We start from the raw sequence: 26,339 nt of genomic DNA, 5'->3' as shown, positions 1-26,339 counted from the left end.
CTGATACCAACAATTATTGTCTGCTACAAACATGCAAGGCGTTACAGTCGACACATTTTGCGGAAGTAACCACTTCTTCAGGACCTCCTAAATGCGCAGGATAAAAAAATAAAAATAAATAAAAAATAAAAAATGGATTCTAAGATGCATGCATGTTTGTAAAGGACAATGATTGTTGGTATCAGTATACGAGCCATGACATTTTGATATGCGTTTTTAAATATTTTGTTAGAAATTAAGATTCTGTATATATTTTCTTATAAAAGTGCACCTGTGTGATCCATGGAGGGGTAGGTAAATTCCTACCATTTACTCTTTTTTGCCGTAAGATTTATTTTCAGGGTGAAGTCCTTAAAAAGTGATGGTTTGGCCCCCACAGAGCCCTGATAACATTGAGTCTGTCTAGGATTACATGAAGAGACAGAAGGATGTGAGGCATCCTTCACCTACAGAAGATCTGTGGTTAGTTCTCCAAGATGTTTGGAACAACCTACCTGTCGAATTCCTTCAAAAAACAGTGTGCAAGTATACCTAGAAGAACTGGTGCTGTTTTGAAGGCAGAGGGTGGTCATACCGGCCTAAAACTTTTGCACGGTACTGATAGATGAATAGATATACACACCATTTCTTAATCACACATTGGAAATACAAAAATAAATAAATACTTGCTCTGTACATCTGGATTACACTGTCCAAAGTTGTATAAATATCAATATGTCATAGCCCGGACTTCTTGCCTAACAGACAAATCCACAAATATTTCTGAAACCATATATATGATTTATAACACATGTCAAACACAAGGCCCGTGGGCTGAACTTGGCTCCCACACCAAGTTATTCAGCTGGAATGTGGCACCTCTGGCTCTCACCCTCCATTCCCTGCTCCCTACTGTCACCTGTAAAACACAGAAGTATTCTGTGTTTACAAGCACAACTTTGCTTTGGGCAGCTCACAACTCTAGCAGATCCCTCAAGTACTCCTCAACTCTGCACGTAGCGCACTCCTGAATGCTGCACATAACGCACCGCATGCCTGAACTCTGCGCATAGCGCATCCCTAAACCCTGCACTTTGTAGGTAGTTCACAACTGGCTCTTTGAGGGCAACAATACTGCTGATGCTGCGCGAGATAAAATGGAGTCTGACACCCATAATTTATAATAAAAACACACATGCATATTTAATATATATTTATATATATATATATATATATATATATATATATATATATATATATACACACACACACACACACACACACACACATATATACATACATATACACAGATATTTAAGGCCTCAGGCACATTGGGTGTTTGCTCAGCTCTTCTAAACGCCCGGTGAAAAAAAAGTGCCAAAATATGCACCTAAAGTCACGTTCTTGCAAATGCATTTAGCAGCAACGAGCACTTGGGAATTCGTTCATTTTATTGGCAGGAATATTAGTTTATTCTTGCCAATGAAATGAATGAAAGCTCAAGCACTTGATGTGCCTCGCACTTATATGGATTTGGATGCGTTTACATGTCTTTAGGCGCAGAAAGTGGGGGTTTTTTTTGTTTGCCTTAAGCGCTTATGTGTGCATGGACACATACGCTAATATTGTGGGTCATTTAGAGGTAGAAAAAAAAAAAAGACAAAAACCTCTATAAACAGTGTTTAAAACATCCTGAGGCCCCCAATTTACCCCCAAAAAAACTGGCAAACTTATTGACTCGTGTATAAGCCGAGGGTGAGACATGCCTGTCCATCCCTGTGTGTGGCCTTGCCTTGCCTTGCCTTGCCTTGCCTTGCCTCCGTCCCGTGCCCTCTTCGTCGGCGCCTCGGCGGCCATTGTAAAATTCAAAAGCTGCGCCGCCGCCTTCGCATGTGATAGGCGGAACACTGAATTTCCCAGCAGCCTGTGTTCCGCCTATCACGGACATCGTATCATCCTCGTCCGTAGTACGAGGATGATACGATGTCCGTGATAGGCGGAACACAGGCTGCTGGGAAATTCAGTGTTCCGCCTATCACAGGCGAAGGCGGAGCCGGAGGCGCGGCTTTTGAATTATAGAATGGCCGCTGTCTGTCTGCTCGACACGCTGATCGAGCGGGCAGACAGCGATGACTCGAGTATAAGCCGAGGGGGGCACTTTCAGCCTCAAAAAAGAGGCTGAAAATCTCGGCTTATACTCGAGTATATACGGTAACTTTTTTAATAATTTTTAATCTCATATACACTATGGTGGTACATACCCACAAAATCTAAGATGACTTAATTGTAAGCATAATCTCAGTCACTGCATTTAAAACCCATCCAGGGATGATCAGACCTCAGACTAAAAGCAGTCAGCAGACGTGTTTATCTTTTGTCATTAGCTGGTGTTTGCCCTGCTTTTTTGCCCTAACATACCGTATCCATTTTTTTCAAATAAAAGGAACATTTTAGGGACATTTTAGAAATAAGCCTCTGAATATTAGCAGACAGATTTCCCAGTGTTGGTTATTGAACCGAACCCCAACAAAAAATAAAAAATAAATAAAAAAAATCTGGGAGCCAGCAACCAATAAAACAACCACTTGGCACTAGCCGTTATTTTTAGGTCACTGCATAGCTCCAGAGATTTGTCTAATGGGCATGAGTGCATTCAACCATGCAGAGTAAAAAAACAAAAACACACACACTGCATATTTTTCTCAGCATGTTCCACTTTATCTAGTGCATAGTTCCGCAAAGCCACCTTCATCCATTCATATCCATGGGCAGCTGTATGCAGTACCAAAACATTCCGAGAACAAAAATACACTGCGGTATGCAGTATGGGCAAATACACCCATATGCATGAAGCATACTAGTTTTGGAATCTTCTCGGGATTTATAAGCCAAAACTTTTCTTTTACATTACAGTAGGGCTGAAACAACTAATCGATTATGAAATTAAATGGATTACTATTTTCATAATTGATTAATTGGCCAGTAACATAATGGGGTTAAAAAAAAAAAAAAAATGAGCCCTTTATAGTACAAAGAGCAAATAATCGGTACTGTAAATATTACTTTCACTGTTTTACAGTAAAAAAAAATGCTTACAGTAGTGATCTGCTTTTTTTCTACTATAAAAGGGCTAATTTTAGTTTTTTTTAAAACCCATTATGTTAGTAAACGTCTTAGGCCTGGTTCACATCTATGCGTTTATTGGTGCTTTTTGCAGAAATGCATTACAGTTCATTTACATGGCTTCCTATGGGACACGTTCACATCTGAAAGGGTCAGGGACTTTTAATGCAAAATGGTGCTTTATTGGTTCAATATACTTCAATGGAGAAGCTGCAGAAAAGCATGTCATGCGTTTTTGCAGAAACTTGTGTTTTTTAATCTGGCTAAAAAAAAAAAAAAAAAAATATAAAAAAAAAAAAATGCAAATTGCAGTACAATCTCATGTGCGCAAAAATCAAAAAAAACGTACAGCAAAAAGCACTGCAGAAACAGATCAAAAGCAAACTGCATGGGTGTGTACCGAGCCTTATGCTGGTCACACGGATCCATTTTCAGATGAGAATATTCAGACGAAAAATCTTTGTACATTAGATGAATGAAAGAATTTGGTTTGCAGTTTTCACTTGTTTTTAACATTCTGTTTTTAAAATTAAGGTAATTTCTGAACGAAAACCGCATACATTGTCTGAAAATTCCTTTGACTAAGAAGTTTTCTATCATTTCCAAATTGTCCCATCGCTGTGGTTGAAAATAAACGTCAATTTGACCCACTTTTATTTATTTTTTTAAGGTCATTAACAGATTAATCGAAACAAAAAAAAAAAAAAAAAAAAAAAAAATCGGCCAACTAATCGACTATGAAAATAATCGTTAGTTGCAGCCCTACATTACAGTATGGTCCCATTTTTACCAACCCAGTCTACCGCAAAGTGTTCATTTGAATAGCCCGCCTAGGGCACAATGTATTAAAAAATGGTGCATGCAGCATTTTCAGCAGTTTTTCAATATGCAAGGCAATGCTGGGGTACCCTTCAAAATAAATGCATTTTGTGCGTTATCACAGTGCATTGGCCATTGGTGTGACTGGACCTTCAGTAAAGGATAATCTCTCCGATGGAGCTCAGATAGCAGTAAAAACTCAATATCCTTCCCAACACAATGCAGGACTAGTACGTTTTGGCTGCACAAACGGTTTTAAAATAAACTAGCAATAATAAAATTGCAATCTGACAACCAGATTTTTTTTTTTTTTTAAATACTAGACACAACTAAATTTTCCTTTCATATTTATTGGTCAGCAGAGAGGCAAGATTTCTTGAATAAAAAAAAAATAAAAATAAATAATCTGGTCTCAGATTACAGACATATTCAACCTGCAAGCCAGACTAGTCGAATCATGCCGCTCTACAAATATTTCATCGTTCCATGTCGTGTCATGGATATCACTCATTTCTGCAATTTGTTTGTGAATAGAGAAACGAGACATGGGTGTGTCATATGTCACTAATTTCCATTCATGGAGAGAGAGAAGAAGAAAAAAAAAAAAAGGGAAGTATGCTTTAACATGCTGCTTGAATGGCTGTGTGACAATGGACAAGTCTGTGCTCCTTAACAGAACTGGGGGAGGGGGGGGGAGACTCACTGCATAGGCTCATTTGTGGCCTCCATACAATTACTTTGGTTTCCTTGCTCATCTCTGAACTAACCTGCTAATAGTTTATAGGTAAATTACATAGTTACTGGTGTAAACAGTCTCCTCACCCACTAAACACAAACCTGGAGGGTTGGACCTCTTTGGTGCATGGTCAGCCTCTGCAGAAGGCCCGAAGATATTGGAGGACATCCTGTGTTGTCGGCTTGAAACGGAGGTCTCTTCAGCAGCACCAAAAATGCAGCTTGATCCGCCTCCTGGGGGCTTCAACACTCTGCAAGAGGAAAAGACAAAAAGCACAGCATAAATATATTTTGAAAGCCAAGAACACATGGGCTAAATATCAGGCGACATTGGCCGGTTCAATAGAAAGCAGCCTACATGTGGCTGTGTGCCCAGCAGCCGGTTTGGATGGCTTTTTTTGGTTAAACAACCTAGCTTGTAAGAAAACCCACCACTTGCTGAAGAATCTTCAGCATCTGACACTACTGGTAGCGCTGGATGCCTGGTCCACTTTGGTGTTCATTAGTTCCACTGGTGGTGCTGGGTCCCCCTCTGGATGCTGTGCTTCCATCCATAATGCACAATGCCCCGCGATGTTATGTGGATCTATCGGAGGTGCCTGATCCTCCACTGCAAGCTATAGTTCTACCCGTCACAACAGGACGCAGTAGTGACGTAGGGGCAGGTGGGTGGAACTGAAGCATGCAAGGATCAGGCATCCTAAACACTCAGCATTGTGATGGTTGCAGGGAAGATAGGCACAGTGGGAAGGTAAATATTAAAGTAAATATTGACCCCCCATTATCTTTTCAGACTGGGCTTTTAAAGGGCTTGTAAATACTCAGGGTTTTTCACCTTAAATGCATTCTATGCATTAAGTAAAAAACCTTTTGTACTGCAGCACCCCCCCCCCCCCCTTTTTCTTTTTTGAGCCGATCATTCCAGTGATGGGGACAAGCACAGCAGCTACTGCCAGCGCCTCGGGTCCTCATTAGATAGATTGATGGCAATATCAGTTAAATCCAATGATGCCGGTGTCAATGGACGCAGCAGCGGGATTCGGGAGAACGCCCGCATGAGTGCCCCCATGGAAAGCGGCTCTGAGGGGGCATGCGAGAAGGAGGAGCCAGGGGCACCACAGGGGACCCCAGAAAAGGAGGATCGGGCCACACTATGCAAAACCCTTGCACAGGAGGAGATAAAAAAACAAATAAATAATAATAATAATTTTACTTAAACTCACACAAACCTTTATAATCACTTTTTGTTTTGTTTACTAGTGACAGTTGCTTAAGGCCTCATGAACACTGAATGTTATAAAAACGCCAGTAGCATTAGCTTTAGAATGAGTTTTGCTTTGAAGCATTTTAACTGTAGTGTTTTTAGCAAAACTATACTGCCACAAAAGCACTGATCAAAAACGCCAAATGGCCACAATTTCAGTGTTTTTAAGCTTTTATCAGAGTTAGAGCATTTTTACAGCTGAAAACTCCTCTTAAAACCCACAAGTTCTGCTGATAACAGCCTATGTGTGCATGGATAACATAAGGGAGTTTATGGACTACAAAAAATAAAATAAAAAAAGCCTTAAGGCCTCTTTCACACTGACGTCCCGTTCAGGCCCGCCTGTCAGTTTTTCAGGCGGACCTGAACGGGTGCTCCATAGAGCTCTATGGAGCGTCGGATGTCAGCGGTGACATGTCCGCTGACATCCGACCCGCTCCGATCCGAAAAAGTGTAACGGAGGAAAAAGCTGGGGGGAAAAAAAAAAAAAAAAAAAAAAAAAAAATCGTACAAATTTCTTTCTGGGGTTGCAGGAAGGAAATTTGCATGGTGTATGGTATTCTGGCTAAAATTACACAATTTTTTTGCTTAGAAGATAGATCACGATTCTTGTGGCGCAACATCTTTCCCATAAAAAAAAAAAAAAAAAAAAAAAAAAACTGGGCTAACTTTACGGTTTCATTTTTTTTTTTTAAATTCATTGAATTGTATTTTTTCCCAAAAAAATGCACCTGAAAGACCGCTGGGCAAATACCGTGAGACATAAAATAATATTGCAGCATTTGACGCCCTAGGGTCTCTGCTAAAATATATACAATGTTTGGGGGTTCCAAGTAATTTTCTAGCAAAAAAATATTGGATTTTAACTTAAGAAACAAGTGTCAGAAAAATATTTAGACTTTAAGCGGTTAAAGCAGAGTTCCCCTTAAAAAAAATAAATAAATATATAAAAAAAATTATATATATATATATATATATATATATATATATATATATATATATATATATATATATATATATATATATATATATATATATATATATATAGGTTGAATCGAGTTCACGTTTTTTTTTAACCAATAATTGTGCAGCTCTAGTGTATGGGCGGCCCAACTCTGAAGATTAATGGCTGGCAATGACATCCCATGAATTAAAGACGCGATTCAGAGCCTGAAATTAGGCAGACTGCACCACCCCGCTTTCTGATCTGTGCTGTAATCCGTGTTATACTAAACCCATTTAAGTTCCTCACCCACCTGCCTCCTATTTTCAGCTGGAAATTTGGTATTACAGCAGGTTTCAGGTACTGCCATTTCTCCAGATGAACTGAACAAAATATATGGTGTTTTTGTGAATACAGAGAAGAGAACTAAAAAAAAAAAACAGAGAAGAGAACTAAAAGGGTGTTTATTTCTGTGCTAGATAAGAAAAAAAAAAAGTTTCTATGGAGGTCATCCAGTACGTAACATACAAGAGCTGAAAGCATACAGTATTGATAGATACCATATGACAGAGCCGAGCAGTGAGGCCTCTGTACAGTCTAGATAACCCTGACATCCAGTGTGACTGCACAGTGATGAGTTGGCAATCATTTCACAGTCTAAAAGTACCTCCGAGATATAAAATTAGAGGTCAGCAGAGGATCTCTGCCAGGGGAGATCAAGTGATCTGTCTGCGGGGGAGGGAGGAGATATAGAAGCTCCATACACAGCAATAAGAAATGTATTCAGCTTTGACTTCTCCATGGAGAGTTTTCAACCGAAATATTGCAACTATGTTACATCTGCACAGGACCTTCCAGTCTCCAAATCAAACACTTTAAAAGCCAACATACCAAATGGATTGTTGTTGCTTTAACTGGAACATATGGATAGTAGGACAAACCCCAAAAAATTCTTCAAATATATTAATAGTAAAAAGGTCAAGTCTGAGCATGTAGGCCCTTTACAAAACAATCTAGAGTTGGTGACTGGGGACAAAGAGAAGGCTAATTTATTAAACACTTTCTTCAGCTCTGTGTACACAAAAGAGCATGGGTGAGCTCATGTCCATAATGGGGGTGATAGTGACACAGCCCCAAATGATCCACAATGGCTCAAAAGTGATATGGTCCAGAAATACTTAGACGGAATAAAGGTGGATAAAGCACCTGGACCTGATGGCATCCACCCACGGATCCTAAAAGAATTGAGCTCTGTAATTTCAGAGCCATTGTATCTAATTTTTAGGGACTCATTAATGATGGGAATAGTCCCACTGGATTGGCGCAGGGCGAACGTGGTGCCTATATTTAAAAAGGGATCAAAGTCTTTACCAAGTAACTATAGACCTGTTAGCTTAACTTCTATAGCTGGGAAGATACTGGAGCGTTTAATAAAAGACCACATCGACGAGTTCTTGCTGAACAAAAACACTTTAAGCAACAGACAACATGGATTCATGAAAGACAGAAGTTGTCAGACAAATCTGATTTCTTTTTATGAGGTGGTAAGTAAAACTTTGGACAGAGGGGTGGCGGTGGATGTGGTATACTTGGATTTTGCAAAAGCGTTCGATACAGTTCCCCACACACGGCTCATGTGTAAGGTAAAGTCTACAGGTTTGGAAACATCAGTTTGTAGATGGATAGAAAACTGGCTAAAAGAGAATTCAGAGAGTAGTGGTTAATGACTCTTACTCTGAATGGTCTAAGGTTATCAGTGGTGTAGCCCAGGGTTCAGTGCTGGGACCCTTACTTTTTAACATCTTTATAAATGATATTGGGTCTGGGATCAAAAGTAATATTTCTGTCTTTGCAGATGACACCAAGATATGCAGTGGAATAACGTCCTTACAGGATGTCTCCAATTTACAAGCCGACCTCAATACACTGTCTAATTGGGCAACTATGTGGCAGATGAGGTTTAATGCTGATAAATGTAAAGTTATGCACTTGGGGCCTAAGAATATGCATGCATCATACATGCTAGGGGGAGTACAACTGGGAGAATCAATGGTGGAGAAGGATCTGGGGGTTTTGGTAGACCATAAGCTCAATAACAACTTGCAATGCCAAGCTGCTGTTTCCAAAGCGAGCAAAGTCCTTTCTTGTATTAAGAGAGGTATGGACTCCAGAGAGTGAGATATAATTTTGCCCCTGTTCAAATCATTAGTAAGACCTCACCTGGAATATGCCATTCAGTTTTGGGCACCAGTTCTCAAAAAGGATATCAAGGAACTGGAAAAAGTGCAGAGAAGGGCAACCAAACTGATAAGAGGCATGGAAGAACTCAGCTATGAGGAGAGATTAGAGGAACTAAATTTATTCACTCTTGAGAAGAGGAGATTAAGGGGGGATATGATCAACATGTTCAAATACATTAGGGGTCCATATAGTGAACTTGGTGTTGAGTTGTTCTCTGTACGGTCAACCCAGAGGACACGGGGGCACTCTTTACGTCTAGAGGAAAAGAGATTTCATCTTCAAGTACGGAAAGGTTTCTTCACAGTTAGAGCTGTGAAAATGTGGAATAGACTCCCGCCAGAGGTGGTTCTGGCCAGTTCAGTAGATTGCTTTAAGAAAGGCCTGGATACTTTCCTGATGGTACATAATATAACTAGGTACTAACATAGGTAAAGTTGATCCAGGGAAAATCCGATCGCCTCTTGGGGGATCAGGAAGGAATTTTTTTCCCCTGCTGTAGCAAATTGGAGCATGCTCTGCTGGTTTTTTTTTCCGCCTTCCTCTGGATCAATTGTGGGCATACAATTGGGTATCTGGATTGTACGATTTTTTTATTTTATTTTATTTATTTGTTTTTAAGGTTGAACTGGATGGACTTGTGTCTTTTTTCAACCTGACTAACTATGTAACTATATTCGGCTTCTTGCACATTAGGCTCCTATTTGAGCATCTAAGTTTTCATTTGTAATTTCAGACGTTTTTGTGCATGTATTTTAGTTTGCACAAATTTATTCTTACATTCTCACGCTGCACAATATGCAAACGGACTTTTGTGCGCACTTGCATGTATGAGGTGTAAATTTCGGGGGGGGGGGGGGGGGGGGGAGAAAGAGTAACAACCCAGACGTCCTTGATACTGACTGGCTGAAATCATAAGCAGACATTCCTATCCAGCTGACATCTTCCCCCAAAAGGGGTTAACCCAGACAGGTCCTTAGAGGTCAGAGTGCAGACAGATACACGACTCTAATCAGTTAAATCAGATCCTTTTAGGTCTACTTGAATAAATGATCTAATCAGGTTAAGCACACTACTAAGTGGTCTTTTTATTGCTTTATGGCAAGTGAGATTTCCTCTAATGCAAGGTACACAAACCTCAGTAGTTCACTACCTGGGTAGCCCTGTCACCAACCTCAAGCCTGGCATCCTTTGATCAAAAAAATTGAAGGAGTCGGGCAGAAAACTGTCAGCTGAACAGTGGCTTTGTCCAATCAGATGTAGCTGCTATTCAGGTATTTCAACAGGTGTTGGCTGCAGGGGCGCCCCATACACCGCCCCTGCCCATTGAAACGAATTGGCACCACTGCTGAAGCACTGCTTTTCGGGCGCAGTTAACATTTCTTTGGCCATTATCGGGGGTTAAAAGCACCCCGCTAGCAGATGAAAGTGCCATTAAAACGATGGTAAAGCACCAATAATGCAGCCCGCTGGCAGTGTGAAAGGGGTCATAGTTGCAGGCCGATTGCTTTGTTCAGTCGGCGACGGGCTTCAAAGTGAACAGGACGTGGCAGCTCCATAGCTGCCGACCACTTTCACAGAGCCAGCTGCCTGGGAACGCATTCGCCGGCTGGGGGAGAGAGCTTGCAGTGGGACCAAGGCAAATTCATGCCTCCATCTCACTTGCAAACAGTGAAACTGGAAGTGATGTCACTTCTGGTTTCAGATGCACCCTTTCCTGGCCAGCACAGCCAGGGGACACTTCTAACCAAGCCGATCTGTGCTTGGTTAGATGGTATGAAGGGCAGGGGGGAGACACTGGGGCCTATTAGACCCCTGATGTCTCCATAAAGCGTTCCAGTCACCTTACTAATGGTATTACACAGGGGTTTATTAACCGCTTGTGACGGCTATAAAGAAAAAAAAAAAACAAAAAAAAAAAGAGAGATTATAGAGAGACACACACACACACACACACACACACACACACACACACGCCATACCACTACACTAGCCAGCGTCACCTATGGGAATTTTTGGGCACCATAGTTTTTGGCAAAATTACAGGCGCATGCAATTTTATGATTTTAACATTCACTCGATGCAACCTTATCTTTTAACCAAAAATTGGTATTATAATGGTGTGGTTTTGCACTAAAATGCATTATATTTTTTCCTGAAAATGTGCATTTATTAAACAGTTGCGCAAATATGTGAAACAAAAAATTAATAACCATCACCATTTACTCTACAGGGCCTCTACTTTCAGAAAATATATAATGTTCTGGGGGCTTAATTTTTTTTTTTGTTTTACATGTAAAAAATAAATAAAATAAAAAAAATTGCTCCGATAGCCCAATTGGTTAAATATAGGTATCTGCTTGCTACAGCTTAGTTTCTATGTATGAAGCTGCCAGACTCTTCATAGACTCATATTGACAATCCAGTGTGGGGCCAGCCTGTGTCCTGCTTGTCAGGAGGCAAAAATAAACACAATGTAACATGTTAGGACACAAGTTATTTACTGCTCCACTAGGACACTAATGACACAATGTCACAAGCCTCTTACAAAGATTACACATGAAAGAGACGGAACAGCCACCAGACACTGCAGATAAATGGGACAAAGCTCTATAAACACCGACATTCATCTAGTAAAAATAAAAATGAACAGCACGCTCTATAAAAATCGAACTAATTATCAGGGTGACAATATATAGTATGTCCAATACAAACAGTCAAAAACCACCCTCCGATTATGAAATAACGTCATACTCAACATACCACATAAAATGCTATAAACAAAGCATTATACCGCAACAGGAATTTAACAATGTATATATTTATTGCCAAAGCAGGTGTAAATACTGTACGAAGTACAACTACTACCATCATTGAATAAAGAAAAAAAAAAATTGTAGTTCAAAGTTGGATAGAACCTTAAATGAAAGTGAAGTATTGCTGTGTTATAAAAAACAAAAAATATATAAAAAGGTTGATTTTGTCTAAGGGCCGGTTCACACTGCAGGCGATGCGAGGCGACTCCGACTTGCCTCGCCGCGACCTCAGCGGCAACTTGCAGATGACTTCTGTATAGAAGTCAATGCAAGTCGCCCCGAGGTCGCCCAAAAGTAGTACAGGAACCTTTTTTCTGAGTCGGAGCGACTCGAGTCGCTCCTCTCAGAACGGTTCCATTGTACAGAACGGGGGCGACTTGCGAGAGCGAGGCGAGGCGAGTCGTGTCGCCTCGCATCGCCCGCTGTGTGAACCGGCTCTAAGCAGTATCAGTAAAAAATGTACCTTTTGTCTTGGAATTCATGCAGAGAAATAGTGCATTTCCTAGTATTTGTGTGTGCCTAGGCACTCCTATGTGTACAGCTTCAAAGCTTCATCACTGCAGTGTGCAATCTAAGGCCGCGTACACACGAGAGGATTGTCTGTCCAACTTAGTCCGCTGAAACGGGTTTCAGTGGACAACCCGCTCGTGTGTGGGCTTCAGCGGACTTTTTCAGCGGACAGTCTGGCGGACTAAGTCTTTCGGAAATTTCCGTAATATTGTCCGTCCAAACTTGGTTTCAGCGGACAGTCCGCTCGTGAGTAGGCTAGTTCGACGGACTAAGTATGGCGCATGCTCAGAAAGGATTTGCACGGCCGAAGGTTGCATTGCAGTGTATTGGACGTCGAATTTCTAGTCCCGTCGTACGTGCTGTACACGTCATCGCGCAAGCTTTCAGCGGACTGTCTGTTCGTCGTGTGTGGTCAAGTCCGTTCATTCAAAAGTAGGACGGACTGTCTGTCGGATTGTCTGACGGACTTAGTTGGACGGATAGTCCGCCCGTGTGTACGCGGCCTAAGGCACTGCATCCCATCACTGCGAGTCTCAGCAGATCTGGAGTGAGGTCTCTATTGTCCTGCTGAATTTTCTCCCGTCTCTACCAAGAAAGTCACCTCCACACAGAAAGATCAGCTGCAGAGAGAGTCTACAGAAAATACTGGTAACTAATCATTTGTCCTCTGCCACCAATTTTTTTTTTTTTAAGGGAACAGCCCCCAGAGTTCAGTTCTTCTACCAGTACGTTGCTAGACTTCAAGTAGTTATACTGAGATAATGCCTGCAGCTGCTCCTGGTATCATAATTTTTTTAGACTCTCCTGTAAAGGCAATCCTAGCAGCTAGCTAGCCGCTGAATTGCTTTTTCAACTCCGGGTTTGGCAACCTTGGGTGGCTCATAACCACCCTTCTAGATTCAACCCAATGCTCTTTTCACTCTAGCATGTCTCTGTTCCCCCGCCTCACAGACCACCCCACCCCCTTTAATCACTTTTTTCCTTTTCTACACCTCTAATTACTCTCCTCCCCCTTTCTCCCCTACTCCTCTTTGTACTTCTCAGATCCACCAGGCTCAGACCTGGATGGGATGGTTACATGGTAAAAAGCCTTTCTTTCTTCTTTGTTTTTTGACATATATTTATATAGTATCCTAAGAAGATATAGGTTCTGTATATTCCGCTCGATAAATCGCTTCACTTATGAGTCGGTAAGACTTACTACTTAAAAAAAAAAATAATAATCGGGTGCAGCATTATGTCAAAACCCAAGGTCACATGAGAGGACAATAACCCAGTGCTGGTTATACGTATTTGCCTTTGGCCTTCAGAGGCCTGAACAATTCACTGCAACTTGGATTATCCCTTTTTGAAGTTTTCCGTTTTCTTTGTTCCATGCTATGACCATCAATGCTACTGTATTGTTCTACTGAACAGTAAAAAAACTCTTTGCACAAGAATTGCTTTTTCAAGCAGAGGGAGGCGATGCCCCTCCCATCGCTTTACTGGAATCTCCTGTCCAACCAGGAGTCCCAATCGACCAGCTGGAACTTCCACCGGCTGATCACAGCGCCGATCAAAAACCGGATCAGTTTTTTGGTTCTCAGCTATGGTAACCCAGAAGCAACGACCTGACATTACTTCCGGTTTGCTCGGATGTCAACTGCGCCATTTTCAAAAATGGAAAGCATTCAAACTTATCGATCTTGGTGTGATTGAATGATTTTAAAGGGCAAAAAGGAGGGCTTTTGTGTCTTATAGACCCCAGATCTCTCCCAAAATAAAATGTAAAAAAATAAATAAAATTGAATACCTTTCGCATGCCTAAGATGTTTGCATTCCTTGTGACAGTAATAATAGTGATAAAAACAAAAAAAACAAACACACGTTTACAGTGGGCCCGTCCTCCCATGCAAAGGCGAATGCACGCATCAGTCCCGCACGCACAGCATCCCCCACACGTGTGAGGTATCACCACAAACTGTTGGATCAGGGGCAGCAATTCTAGCACTAGATCTCCTGTGTAAATCTAAAGTGGTAACCTGTAAAGGCTTTTAAAAAGTGTCACTAACAGATAGTAAAATATATGTCGTTTGTCACTGTTGAACACACACGTGAGCAATTTTTAAAGCATGACATTTAACCTCCCTGGCGGTATTCCAGAGTCTGGCTCGGGGTGAGATTTAATTACCATAAGCGGTATTGCCGAGCCAAACTCGGGATCGCATCGCTGGATCCATGGAGGGGGTTACTTACCTTGTCCCCTGGATCCAGCGATGTCTCCCTGCTATGGTCAGCGAACCGCCGGGTCTCGCTCGATCTGTCACAGTGCTGGGCTCCGTTCCCTGCGAGTGCTGTGACGCACGGGGGCAAAGTTCGGTGCCAAATTCAAAAAGTAGGAAAAAAAAAAAAAGAAGGATACAATAATGTAATATTACAGTATACTGTATCAAATAATTACACATCCCCTTTGTCCCTAGTGGTTTGTCCAGTGTCCTGCATGCAGTTTTGTATTATAAATACTGTTCTTTATGTCAGGAAACTGAAGATTGTCCATTTACATCAAAAGTGGTTATAGACCAGCTAGAAAACAGCGATAATAAATTAGAATCACTCGCAAGAATTGAGCGATAGTAATTTGTGTGGGAAATTCGTCAAACACTAAAAGTAATGACAGCGACAAGTCTTAAAACTCAGCATATTTCAGTGAAAAAAAAAAATATTATATATATATATATATATATATATATATATATATATATATATATATATATATATATATATATATATATATATATATATATATATATATATATATATATATATATATATATATATATAACCCCCCAACACATGTTGAGCTGCCATATACTTATGTCATTGTATCTAGCTTTACTCATACCTTAATTTGTATACTTCAACTGTTGATTAAATAGCGCAATTACAATAAAAAAAAAAAAATATTAAAAAACAAAAAACACACATGTTTGGGGGTTCAAACTAACTTTCTTGCAAAAAATACTGATATCTACATGTAAACAAAAGTGTCATAAAAAGGCCAGGAGCTAAAGTGATTAAAGGGCTATCCAACAAAGACCCAAAACACTACACCAAGTACAGTTTCATCTAATATTCATCAACATCTGTGTACTCCTTTTTAATTTAAAATAACTAAATGCATCTTACAATGACCCCGTTTCCCTGAACAAGGCAAAGTATCAGATACACTTGATAGAAGGCTTCATAAGGAGTCTATACTTACCCTTCCAATGCTTCTCTGCTGAGCTCATCCACTGCTGCAGCCCCTAAAAAAATTCCAATTTTCACAAAGTAGAAATCTGCTCAGAGCTTTCCATGATCCTCCCTGTCCCTAGGCGACAGAACTAAGGCCAAGTGATTGGCTGCTAGGCCACTGAATACTGCACTATGGAAGTCTGAAGTCACAGGCTCCCCCCTAATCTACAGGGTTTTTAAAAAAAAAAAAGTTGGGACAGCCTTCTAATTTAGCAGCTGTACATTACAGATCTGCCAACTAGTGAAAGGCTTTTGTCTAAATTGGATTAGTTAACCTTACATCATACAAGCTTAAGAAAAGGGGGGAATCCAGGTGAAGTACCGCAGCTCATGGATTTGTTTATTTCTTCTTTTTAAAGCCCGATTTGAGCTGTAAGTCCTATTGTAAATGCTGAAGTGTTGAAACTGCGGACCAACTACTTAACTGCCAATTAGATTTCTCCAACATTCGCTACATGAAAGGGTTGCATGTTTAAATGCTCCAAGTCTAGACGTTTTTAAAGACCCCCTTTAGAACCCCTTTAACTCTCTGAAAATTACATCCTGTTGAATTAGATGCATGTCTCATTGGATATTAGGCTAACAAACTGTTCCCTATTGTATTGGATATTATTTGATTTTGCAGTATATTACAAATTTAATTGTATCAACTATAATTTTTTTTGTTAGAACTTCTGCTTCTTCTGCGTTATAATCTGAATACAATTTTAGTAATAATACTACAAAAAAAAAAACAAACCCAACAACACATGTGAGAAGGGTGTACGGATAGGAGGCAGAAATCAGACACTAGACCTGACTGGACAACACACAAGAACCAAATATGTATGCAGCACTGCAGGATACATATTCCTCTATAGTATTTGCAGCAGATGACAGAAGAAAGAGGAAGTGATCTCCTGGTCTGTGTCCAAACCTTCTATTGCAGGAAGATTGCACTCAGCCAAGAAGTGGCTTTACAAGAACAGAGGCTACTAAACACTTCAAGTATAAGTGAAGCAAAACTACATTTTTGGATGGAATGAAGAGAAATTACAACACCTTTCAGGCTTTTTTGTTGTCCGTGTTGCCATTAGGGAGATTTTCCCCAGTTTACCATTACCATTTTTTCCTTTCTCAAAAAGGGAAAGAAGGGAGGAAAGAAGGGAGAGAGGGAGGAAAGAAGGGAGAGAGGAGGAAAGAAGGGAGAGAGGGAGGAAAGAAGGGAGAGAGGAGGAAAGAAGGAAAGGAGGGAGGGAGGAAAGAAGGAAGGAAGGAAGGAAGGAAGGGAGGGAGGGAGGAAAGAAGGAAGGAAGGGAGGGAGGGAGGAAAGAAGGAAGGAAGGAAGGAAGGGAGGGAGGAGGAAAGAAGGAAGGAAGGAAGGAAGGGAGGGAGGGAGGGAGGGAGGAAAGAAGGAAGGAAGGAAGGGAAGGAAGGAAGGAAGGAAGGGAGGGAGGGAGGGAGGGAGGAAAGAAGGAAGGAAGGAAGGAAGGAAGGAAGGAAGGGAGGAAGGGAGGGAGGGAGGGAGGGAGGAGGGAGGGAGGAAAGAAGGAAGGAAGGAAGGAAGGAAGGAAGGGAGGAAAGGGAGGGAGGAGGGAGGGAGGGAGGGAGGAAGGAGGAAGGGAGGGAGGGAAGGGAGGGAGGAAGGAAGAAGGCGAGGAGGAAGGGAGGGAGGGAGGGAGGAAGGAAAGACGGGAGGGAGGGAGGGAGGAAGGAAAGACGGGAGGGAGGGAGGAAGGAAAGACGGGAGGGAGGGAGGGAGGAAAGACGGGAGGGAGGAAAGAAAGACGGGAGGGAGGAAAGAGACGGGAGGGAGGAAAGAAAGAAAGACGGGAGGGAGGAAAGAAAGAAAGACGGGAGGGAGGAAAGAAAGAAAGACGGGAGGGAGGAAAGAAAGAAAGACGGGAGGGAGGAAAGAAAGAAAGACGGGAGGGAGGAAAGAAAGAAAGACGGGAGGGAGGAAAGAAAGAAAGACGGGGGGGAGGAAAGAAAGAAAGACGGGAGGGAGGAAAGAAAGAAAGACGGGAGGGAGGAAAGAAAGAAAGACGGGAGGGAGGAAAGAAAGAAAGACGGGAGGGAGGAAAGAAAGAAAGACGGGAGGGAGGAAAGAAAGACGGGAGGGAGGAAAGAAAGACGGGAGGGAGGAAAGAAAGACGGGAGGGAGGAAAGAAAGACGGGAGGGAGGAAAGAAAGACGGGAGGGAGGAAAGACGGGAGGGAGGAAAGACGGGAGGGAGGAAAGACGGGAGGGAGGAAAGACGGGAGGGAGGAAAGACGGGAGGGAGGAAAGACGGGAGGGAGGAAAGAAGGGAGGGAGGAAAGAAGGGCCCTCCCTTATTCTATCAAAAAACAAAAAAAAAAACAAACAAAACAAACAATCTCCATTAGTTCCGCTTTCAGAAAAAGTTTATATAACATAACTGCAACACAGGCCATTTTCTACTTAATAAATAAGGAAATGCATTCTGTTTCACTCTGCAGTCATTACTTTCCAAACATCTCTAACATCCACTTTTAGCAATACTAAACTCAAGGACATAGTTCAACCCCCCTCGAGGCTCAGTCTTAAATCTGCAAAGAGCCTAAAAAGGTGAGATTAGTGTTAGGCTGCTGTATGGAATTGGGCATCCTAAACAAAACCTTTATTGTGCCAATTTAGAAAAAACATGCATAACTTTACCAAATGCTATATTTGGCCAAATACATATTTGTATGTTACATGTATATGACGTATTTACCACTTGCTGCCCGCCATATAGCAATATGACGTCGGCAAAGTGGTTGCGATATCCTGACCGGACGTGTCCAATCACGATGTAAACAGGAAGAGCAGTTGATAGTCTTATCCTCACTCCCGTCTAACAGACGCGAATAGAGGAGAGCCGATCGGCTGCTCTCCTGGCGGGGGGTCTGTGCCGATTGTTTATCAGCACAACCCCCCCTCAGATGCCAGCCAAGGACCACCAGGGATGGCCACCACACTGGAGTACCAGGTATGCCACCCTAGACCACCAGGGAAATACCAAATCAGTGGCATTGTAAAATGCCTGCCAGTGCCGACCATCAGTACAGCATCAGTTCCCAGTGTCGCCTATCAGTGCCACCTATGAGTGCCCATTAGTGCCACTAATCAGTGCCCATCGTCAGTGTCACCTCATGAGCGCTGCCTTATCAGTGCCCATCAGTGAAGGAGAAAAACACAAAGAAAAAAACGTATTTACAAAATTTTATAACAAAAACAAAAGTTTCCAGTCTTTTGTTTATTCGTTTAGCAAAGAATAACAAAAAAAAAAAGTCTGCTGATCAGCATCCAATCAGCACTCTCAGCCAATGTCCAGTGTGTTCTGGTGGAGGGGCTATCCACCTATCAGAATACAATAGCTCAGCAGAGGAGATTGCTGTACTAACATCAGATTGTTAGTAAAGTGGCTCCTCCCAAGCTTTTCAGTTTTTTGTTCAGCCCGCTGGGTTCAACAAAAACAAACTGCTAGTGTGTACCTGGCTTATCCCAATGAGATGTGCTGAAGACAATACACTGGTGATTTCTTCCTGACATACACTCTACTGAGATAAATCAGACTGTATACATTCAATAAGTGGCAAATCATAACCCTATATTTTCTGATGTACGCAAAACATCATATAGTCCAAGCATGCTTGGGTGTTGTAGAGTAGAAAGGCCAGGACATCTGTAGCAAAGTTTTCATACTTTTGAGCTTTCAGAAGTATAAGGCCTCATGCACACGGACGTTTTTACAGCCGCTTTTTTTAGCTTTTTTTGCAGCTTAAAAAGGCCTGTCCATGTTAGTCTATGGCTTCATGCCCACCTAGGCGTTTTTGAGCTGCAAATGGCATAGGAGTTTTTAAGCTGTAAAAAAAAACCCAGGACCAGTGCGTTCCGTGGCGTGGAGCTAGAGCTGTAAAAACGCGAATCGCGGGAAAACGCGCACAAACGCGCATAAACGCGCAACATATTTTCTTTGTTTTCTGAGTCCTATAGCCAAGAGATGTGTTTCTTAAAAAAAAGCTACTTAACGCTAAAAAACGCCAATGCAAAACGCGGTAAAAATCACGACGATTTTTCCAGGCGTCGGAGCTAGCTTTTCAGCCAGTTTTTTAAAACGTCCGTGTGCATGAGCACTAAAATGACAGCAATTCTTTAGAACAAAAAAGCCAGGCAGGCTTAAAGAACCCAACACATTAACACCCAATTAGCAGGCACCTTAAGAATGACCAAAGGTAGCAGACTTGTCTGAATAATCTCATTATCCCCAGGCACTGCTCTTGGATACTTAAAATAAAAGTGTGGGTTAAAAAAAACAAAAACAAACACTCACCTAGACGGCTGTAGCACTGATCCCATATGCTGCATCCATCTCCAGCCGGCTTTACACCAAAACAGCGAGGACCGCTGATTGCTCCGTCCTTGGGACTGCACAGAGCGATGACTCTCAGTGACCGCTCTGTGCTTTGCCCCTTTCAGTGCTCGATGGAGCGCCGGGCTGTGGAGGGCATGGGAGCGGCTGGCTCAGACTCTCAGCAGCATGCTGAGAGCCTGAGCCAACTGCCAGTCAGTGATCTGGGCTGATCCAGACATTGCTGTCAGAACCCCTGCAGAGCCTGGACTGGCAAGGTGACATCACCAGCAGCAGACTTTAGACCACTGTCAGCTGACTCCTGGTCACAGTAGTGCAGAGCCAAGTGCACTCCCTGTGGCCCACTGGAGAAATATGACCAAATGAGCTTGAGCCAAACTTCTCCTTTAACACAAAGACTCAGCTTGTAATTCATGTTACAGCACGGACAGACAAGTCTCCTGACAGCTGTAAAGGTTACATCTGACTAAATTTTCCAATCGAAGGTCGTGGGAGGTGCTGGTCAGGAAAATCCACTGTGTATGGCCCAACTTTACCTGCCCAATTATATTTTTTACTCCCAATTGTCAACATGCAGGTGTTCCATGGATATGAATCATTAGATCAAGCCAATTCTCATCTGATGGGCATTGGTGTACCACCAACATCCTTAGCCGACTCTTTACCTTTGTTATTTGATGGTGCTCTTGGGACCATGGCTTGTTCAAACCTGGAACCATCCCTTCTCCTCCTCCCCTTCCCCCACTATTCTTCTAACCTCACTTTTGTTATTTCACCAACTTTGCCAGGTCCTTGCTATTCCCCAGGCCATGGCTGGGGTAGACCATCCAACTGTTGGCTTTCTAACCTCTCATCTTTAAACTGTATAAGATGTTGCTAAATGCCACCATCTTTTGGGCCTTCTCTGCTTATCTATCAATCAACGCCTTGTGTTGGGTTGCAGTCAGAAAAATAAAGTATTCCTTGTTGCTTCGGCCAAGCAAAAATTTTAAATGTGCACAATGTCATAGAGTGCCTGCACACTCCCACGTGACAGCAGACACCTCTAGGATAGGGAACAAAAATATACACTTTGTATGGGAACAGACCCACTTTTAAATTGACAAATCTTAAACATTTGAGTCATCCGCTAAATAAAATAAAAGAACAATTGTGGACATTTATAACAACGAGGAAACAAATCATTTTACAATACAATAGTGCAAGAAACAGGCCACATTTTTCTGACAGAAGTAGCCTGGACTATGTCCTGTACCCCTGTGGATACCTCATCAGGTTCTTTTCTGGTTTTCCTCCAAATGAGCTTTCCAGCAAAATGAGCCAATAAAGCCGAGAGATCTGGTTCTGCTACTTTACGAGCTTCCTATTTATGTTCCATATCACATCCATTGTACACACTCCTGCCTATTAACCTCTACAGACCTACAGCAGAGCTCTCCTAGGACATTAAAGCGGAGTGCCACCCAAACACAGCAGAGTTCCACTCCCGACATGCCACATTTGGCATGTCAAATTTTTTTCTGGTGGGTAACTAGTGTTGACAGGTACCCAGCTTCCACTTAGGCCATGAGCGGAAGTTCTCCTATCCCCATTCCCTTCTGGAATCTTCTAGGACATGTCACAGGTCCCAGAAGATTGCCAGCCATTCAGGACAGCGCAGCGCGAATCATGCATATGCGTAGCGTGCACCCAGCTGTAATGCTGCAAGCCGTCACGGGTGCCCACCTTAGTGACGCCGGCGCCGAGGAGAAGCGGGGGGGAGGGAAACGAGGCTTCAAGCCGCATCACTGGATCGTGGGGCAGGCGAGTGTGTGTTTATTAAAAGTCAGCAGATTCAGAGACTACAAGCGTATCTGTTGACTTTTAAACACAAATAACGTGATTTTGTTTCCAGGACCAGAATACTTCAAGTACAACTAAAAAAGGCAATTTTTTTTTTGGGCTGAGTGGAGAGGGATTAGAACACCTGTCAGTTTTTATCGATTTCCGTGCTCCTGTTAAAAAGGAGATTTTCCCTATTTGTCCGTTTGCCATCATCATTGAAAGTGAAACCCCCCCCCCCCCCCACACAATTTTTGTGTTGTCCCCAGAAAAGTAATAGGAGGGGAAATCTTACATCGGGTACACTAGTTCTGGTGATCTGGGGTCCCCAAGGGATTTACTTGGTTTGCAGGGATTTGATCTTACTTTATATTTCGGTGATGGGACAGGAAGTGAAGGGAAATCTCCCCAATGGGTCACAGATGGCAAGAAATAAAAAACTGACAAGGGTTATAACCCTTCAAAATGAAAAAAAGAAATAAGAAAATATACATTGCCTATAATTCTACTTTCAGTGTTCAGAAGCTCTGAAGGGCTCAGCTCCATGCAGCGGCAGCTGTGTTTAATCAACTAAAGAGATCAAATCATCAGCAATGAAGGGTGACATACGACGAAAAACAATGCATAGTAAAGCAAGTTGTACCATAGTCAGTTAGAACATAACTTTGCTATGTACTCCAATTTTCTTCCACAATACTGGTAAGTTAACTGGTGGTACCTCATCACACTGGCCCCAATTCATTTGGTCATATGATTTGTAGAACTTTTCCCATTGACCCCCAATAAATTGATTTTACCAGGAGACGCAAGAATTATTTCAAGGGTTCCTCAAGGTTAAAAAAGGTTGCATTAGACGGAAAGGATTAAAAAAAAAAAAAAAAAAGTTAAAAGGAACGAAAAGAAAAAGGGGAAGGGGGGGGGGATCCAATTTCCCCATCCACACGTTCAAAATAGATGGGAGAATCCTTGCTGCTGGGCTATCGTAATCTGCCAGTGGGCAGCTCTCTTTGCCAGGAGAATACAATGATCAGTGTTGCCGGCCATAACCAGTTACACTGATCATTCTGGAAAAACATGAGAAGGACTGGTTGTGCACTAGACGCAGTGGTCATCAACCCTGTCCTCAAGGCCCACTAACAGGCCAGGTTTTATGCATTACCTTGGGGAGATGCAGACTAGAATATTGCAATCACTGAGCAGAAAATGATATCACCTGTGGTGTATTTCTGTTATCTAGCAAACCTGGCCTGTTAGTGGGCCCTGAGGACAGGGTTGATGACCACTGCACTAGACAATTGATGGATCAACTTGTGCAATGCCAGTTAGCCCATACTGGATCACAATTCAGTCTGTCCCTGCTGAACCGAAAATTTTGATCCATGTATAGCCGGTTTAAAGTGGTTGTAAAGGCAGAAGGTCATCCCCCCCCCCTTCTCTTAATGCAAGCTATATTAACATTAAAAAAAAAAAGCGATGTTGCATGAGTGCCTCGGCTGGGACTCTCCCTCCTGATTTCGCTGAGACAGCAGCAGCTCCACTGGCTCCCACTGCTGTCAAAGTCAGTTAGCCTATGAAGAAAGAGGGGGCAGACTCGAACCGCAGCTCCTTGTCTGAATGGACACACACAGCTTCAGATCGGCTCAGGTGCCCTCATAACAAGCTGCTATCTGCCCATGTATTTGTTTTTTTATCTCCCAAAATAAATTTACTGCATCGAATTGGGAGTGTGGCCGTTCCTTTTTCGTACTCATGTATGTTTCTGCAGCAGTGACAGGGCATGCACCCCATCTGATGATTTGATTTACAGTTTGCAGCCTGGTCGGATCACCTGGAACAGCTAAAATTTGGTTGCTGTGGGGGCACTCTATGGGAGGGAAAGGCCAGGAGCCCGAGAAGAGGATCCGGGCTTCTCTGTGCAAAACCACTGCACAGGGCAGGTAAGTAGAACATCTTTTTATAGAAAAACACAAAACAAAAGAAAAAAAACACACCAGAGACTTTAAAATCATTAAAATTTTGAAGAGGCAGAGTGAATAGATCTGTATAGGTCCATGTAATCTGTTATATACCAATATGTAGGCACTATATAGAATACAGGAAATACATTGTTTACTCTTCTCCCAAGCAGGTTGCTGTAGCCCAAGCCATAGAGGAAGCATTGGAGAACAGTACCCTTTTTGTTAGTCTCCAGCTAATTACTGGTCACACCCAATTGTCCCCTGCAGAGAGGTGAAGCTGATGCTGGAATCTCCCACAGCGTGAAATCCATTACACACAAGAATGGTAGCACTTCCCAGCCATTGTTCTGTCAGGAGGCAGCTCCTCAAGCAGACATAAGCTCCACTTACAATCTGCTGACAGCATGACTGTAATTAACCACAACACCAAAAATACACTGCCACACACCAGTGACCTTAAAGAACCCGAGATCTGTCTGCCAGGAGAAAACCACAGAGGCCCCCAAGTGCTACCAGCCAGAGGCTCCTAATGGGAATTCTCTAGGTATTAAGATGTATTGTGGATGAGGCAGAACTTACTGTAATGACATACTTTACCTGGATATAAATGAAGCTGGCTTCTACTGCTCTGTTTAGGTGGCGATATCTGCTCAGTCAGATCACCCAGATCTGAAAGTCCATGAATGGATGTCGACAGGTGAAAATTTTCCCAGCCTTCATAAATATTTTGGTTACTCTGGCATTTATATTCCATGCTAGAGCTCCCAGCACCCTCCCCATCCCCCAAGAAGAACCCTGGCCTGATTGCAGCCTAGACGATAGCTAAATACACGTCATATGTACAAATATATGTGAATGGAGGAGGATGGTGGAGTGAAGACAGCCAGTGTGTATGGCTGGTCAATTTGGAAAGAATGTAGACAAGAGTTACTGGTCAATGTTCAATCCAAAGATTGCGATGTCGCGCGCCCCCCCCCCCCCCCCCGATTTCTCAAATGTATCCATTCAGAGAACACTCATTATTTATGGAGAAAAATGCAAAGCATTCTGTAAATGACAACTGTGCCGAATGCCTGACCCCCTGTGTTCACTACGCAGCATGGCAGCCACACGGCATGGGACTGGAACATTGTGGCAATCCCTGTAGTAGAGTTAACTACTACAGTGGTTTCTGGCTTCCATGGGAATCCCACAGAGGTATGGCATATGCATACTTACATTGGTTCCAAGCTTGATCAATGTAAGCATGCAAAAAATAAATAAAAAAAAAAAGTCATCCCTGGATTTCTGCGTTAAAGTTGTTTTAAAGCATTTAGGTTTTTTACTTAAAGCATTCTATCTATTCCTTATACTTACTTGAGCCTGACCCAGCACTGCTCTCCCAGCTCTGTCCCTCACTGCACAGATTAATAGCAGCGGGAGCCATTGGCTCCTGCTGCTGTCAAATTCTGTAGAGAGTGGAGGGCGGGGCCGAAGCATCCTGTGCGTCAATGATTGCCATGATAAAGCCATTCATGAGATTTTAGCGATTGGGTATTCATATACTTAAAGCAAAAATTGTATACTTTTATGAGGGTGATGACACACGGAACAAAGGTGCGTTTACACTGCAATGTTCAAAGAGACCAGCGCCACCGGTGACTGATCTCTGCTCCCACCTATCTTCTATTCCTTGTATGTGGATAAAGGTCGTGCGACTGACAATTCTTTCCTTATTAAATATGGACTGACTGTAAGAGCAGCCCGGCCAGATAAAATACCCAGTCCTTCTCATTGGCATAGGACCAATCCTGGTGGAGGAATCAGGTTTATGTATTGGAAGGGCTGCAGGATTCTGAGGCCACAGCGAAGAGTTTTCTCCATTTAGTATTAGAACATAGGAGACTGACACAGAGCAATGGATAGGAGCTCGCATCAGCGTCTGAAAATATACAACAAAATCGAATGAGCTTAAAAAGAGGAAATTAACTCTTGAAGCTGTGCCAAACAAGGGCTGGCAGAGCAAGGTCTCATTTACACAGTGCAGTGACTGGCGCCTATCCACACTGGAAGAATGCCAGTCACTGCTAGAGTACATAGAAAATAAATGTGCAAAATTCACACTGCAATGCAGCCCAGGGGCGTGGTCCAGTGAGTAGCGATAAAAATGTAGACAAGCTGCAATTTATTGCAGCCCACAGGAAGGCAAACACACTACGCTGCTATGCAATGACATGAATGAAGTGTCACTTTGTGCACGTTCAAATAAATTTGACAAAAAAAAAATTAATAAATTGCGAGACAGCGTCCCTAGTCACAAGTACGGCCTGAGGTCTTTATCAAGCCCATCTTCATGACTGACCTACCATGTCTTGTACTGCACTTTGTTGCTGTGTGGAGGCAGCCATTGTGGTAGAGGCAGGGCTTTGCTTCCTCATGTCAGAACCTACAGCAAGGAGAACAGTGAGCAGCACAGTAGTGACATCACAAAGTCGCATTCCAAGTCTCCAAAGACTAGCAGTCCGAG

The 26,339-nt window shown here is 42.5% G+C and overlaps 1 protein-coding gene across 1 annotated transcript in view; it reads right to left on the bottom strand.

Moving 5' to 3' along the window:
- JPT2 (Jupiter microtubule associated homolog 2) overlaps positions 1–26,339 on the bottom strand; it is a 54,499-nt gene that overhangs the window by 17,217 nt on the left and 10,943 nt on the right. The window contains exon 2 of the mRNA XM_077449180.1: positions 4,759–4,907. Coding sequence (XP_077305306.1) covers positions 4,759–4,907 — 149 coding nt within the window. The remainder of the gene's footprint in view (positions 1–4,758; positions 4,908–26,339) is intronic.

This window comes from Lithobates pipiens, unplaced genomic scaffold, assembly GCF_037356315.1.
Source record: "Lithobates pipiens isolate NorthernLeopardFrog02 unplaced genomic scaffold, aLitPip1_a1.2 Scaffold_22, whole genome shotgun sequence".
Classification (NCBI taxonomy): Eukaryota; Metazoa; Chordata; class Amphibia; order Anura; family Ranidae; genus Lithobates; species Lithobates pipiens.
Note: the sequence above shows the minus strand (reverse complement) of the source record. Positions and strands in the feature narration are given on the sequence as shown.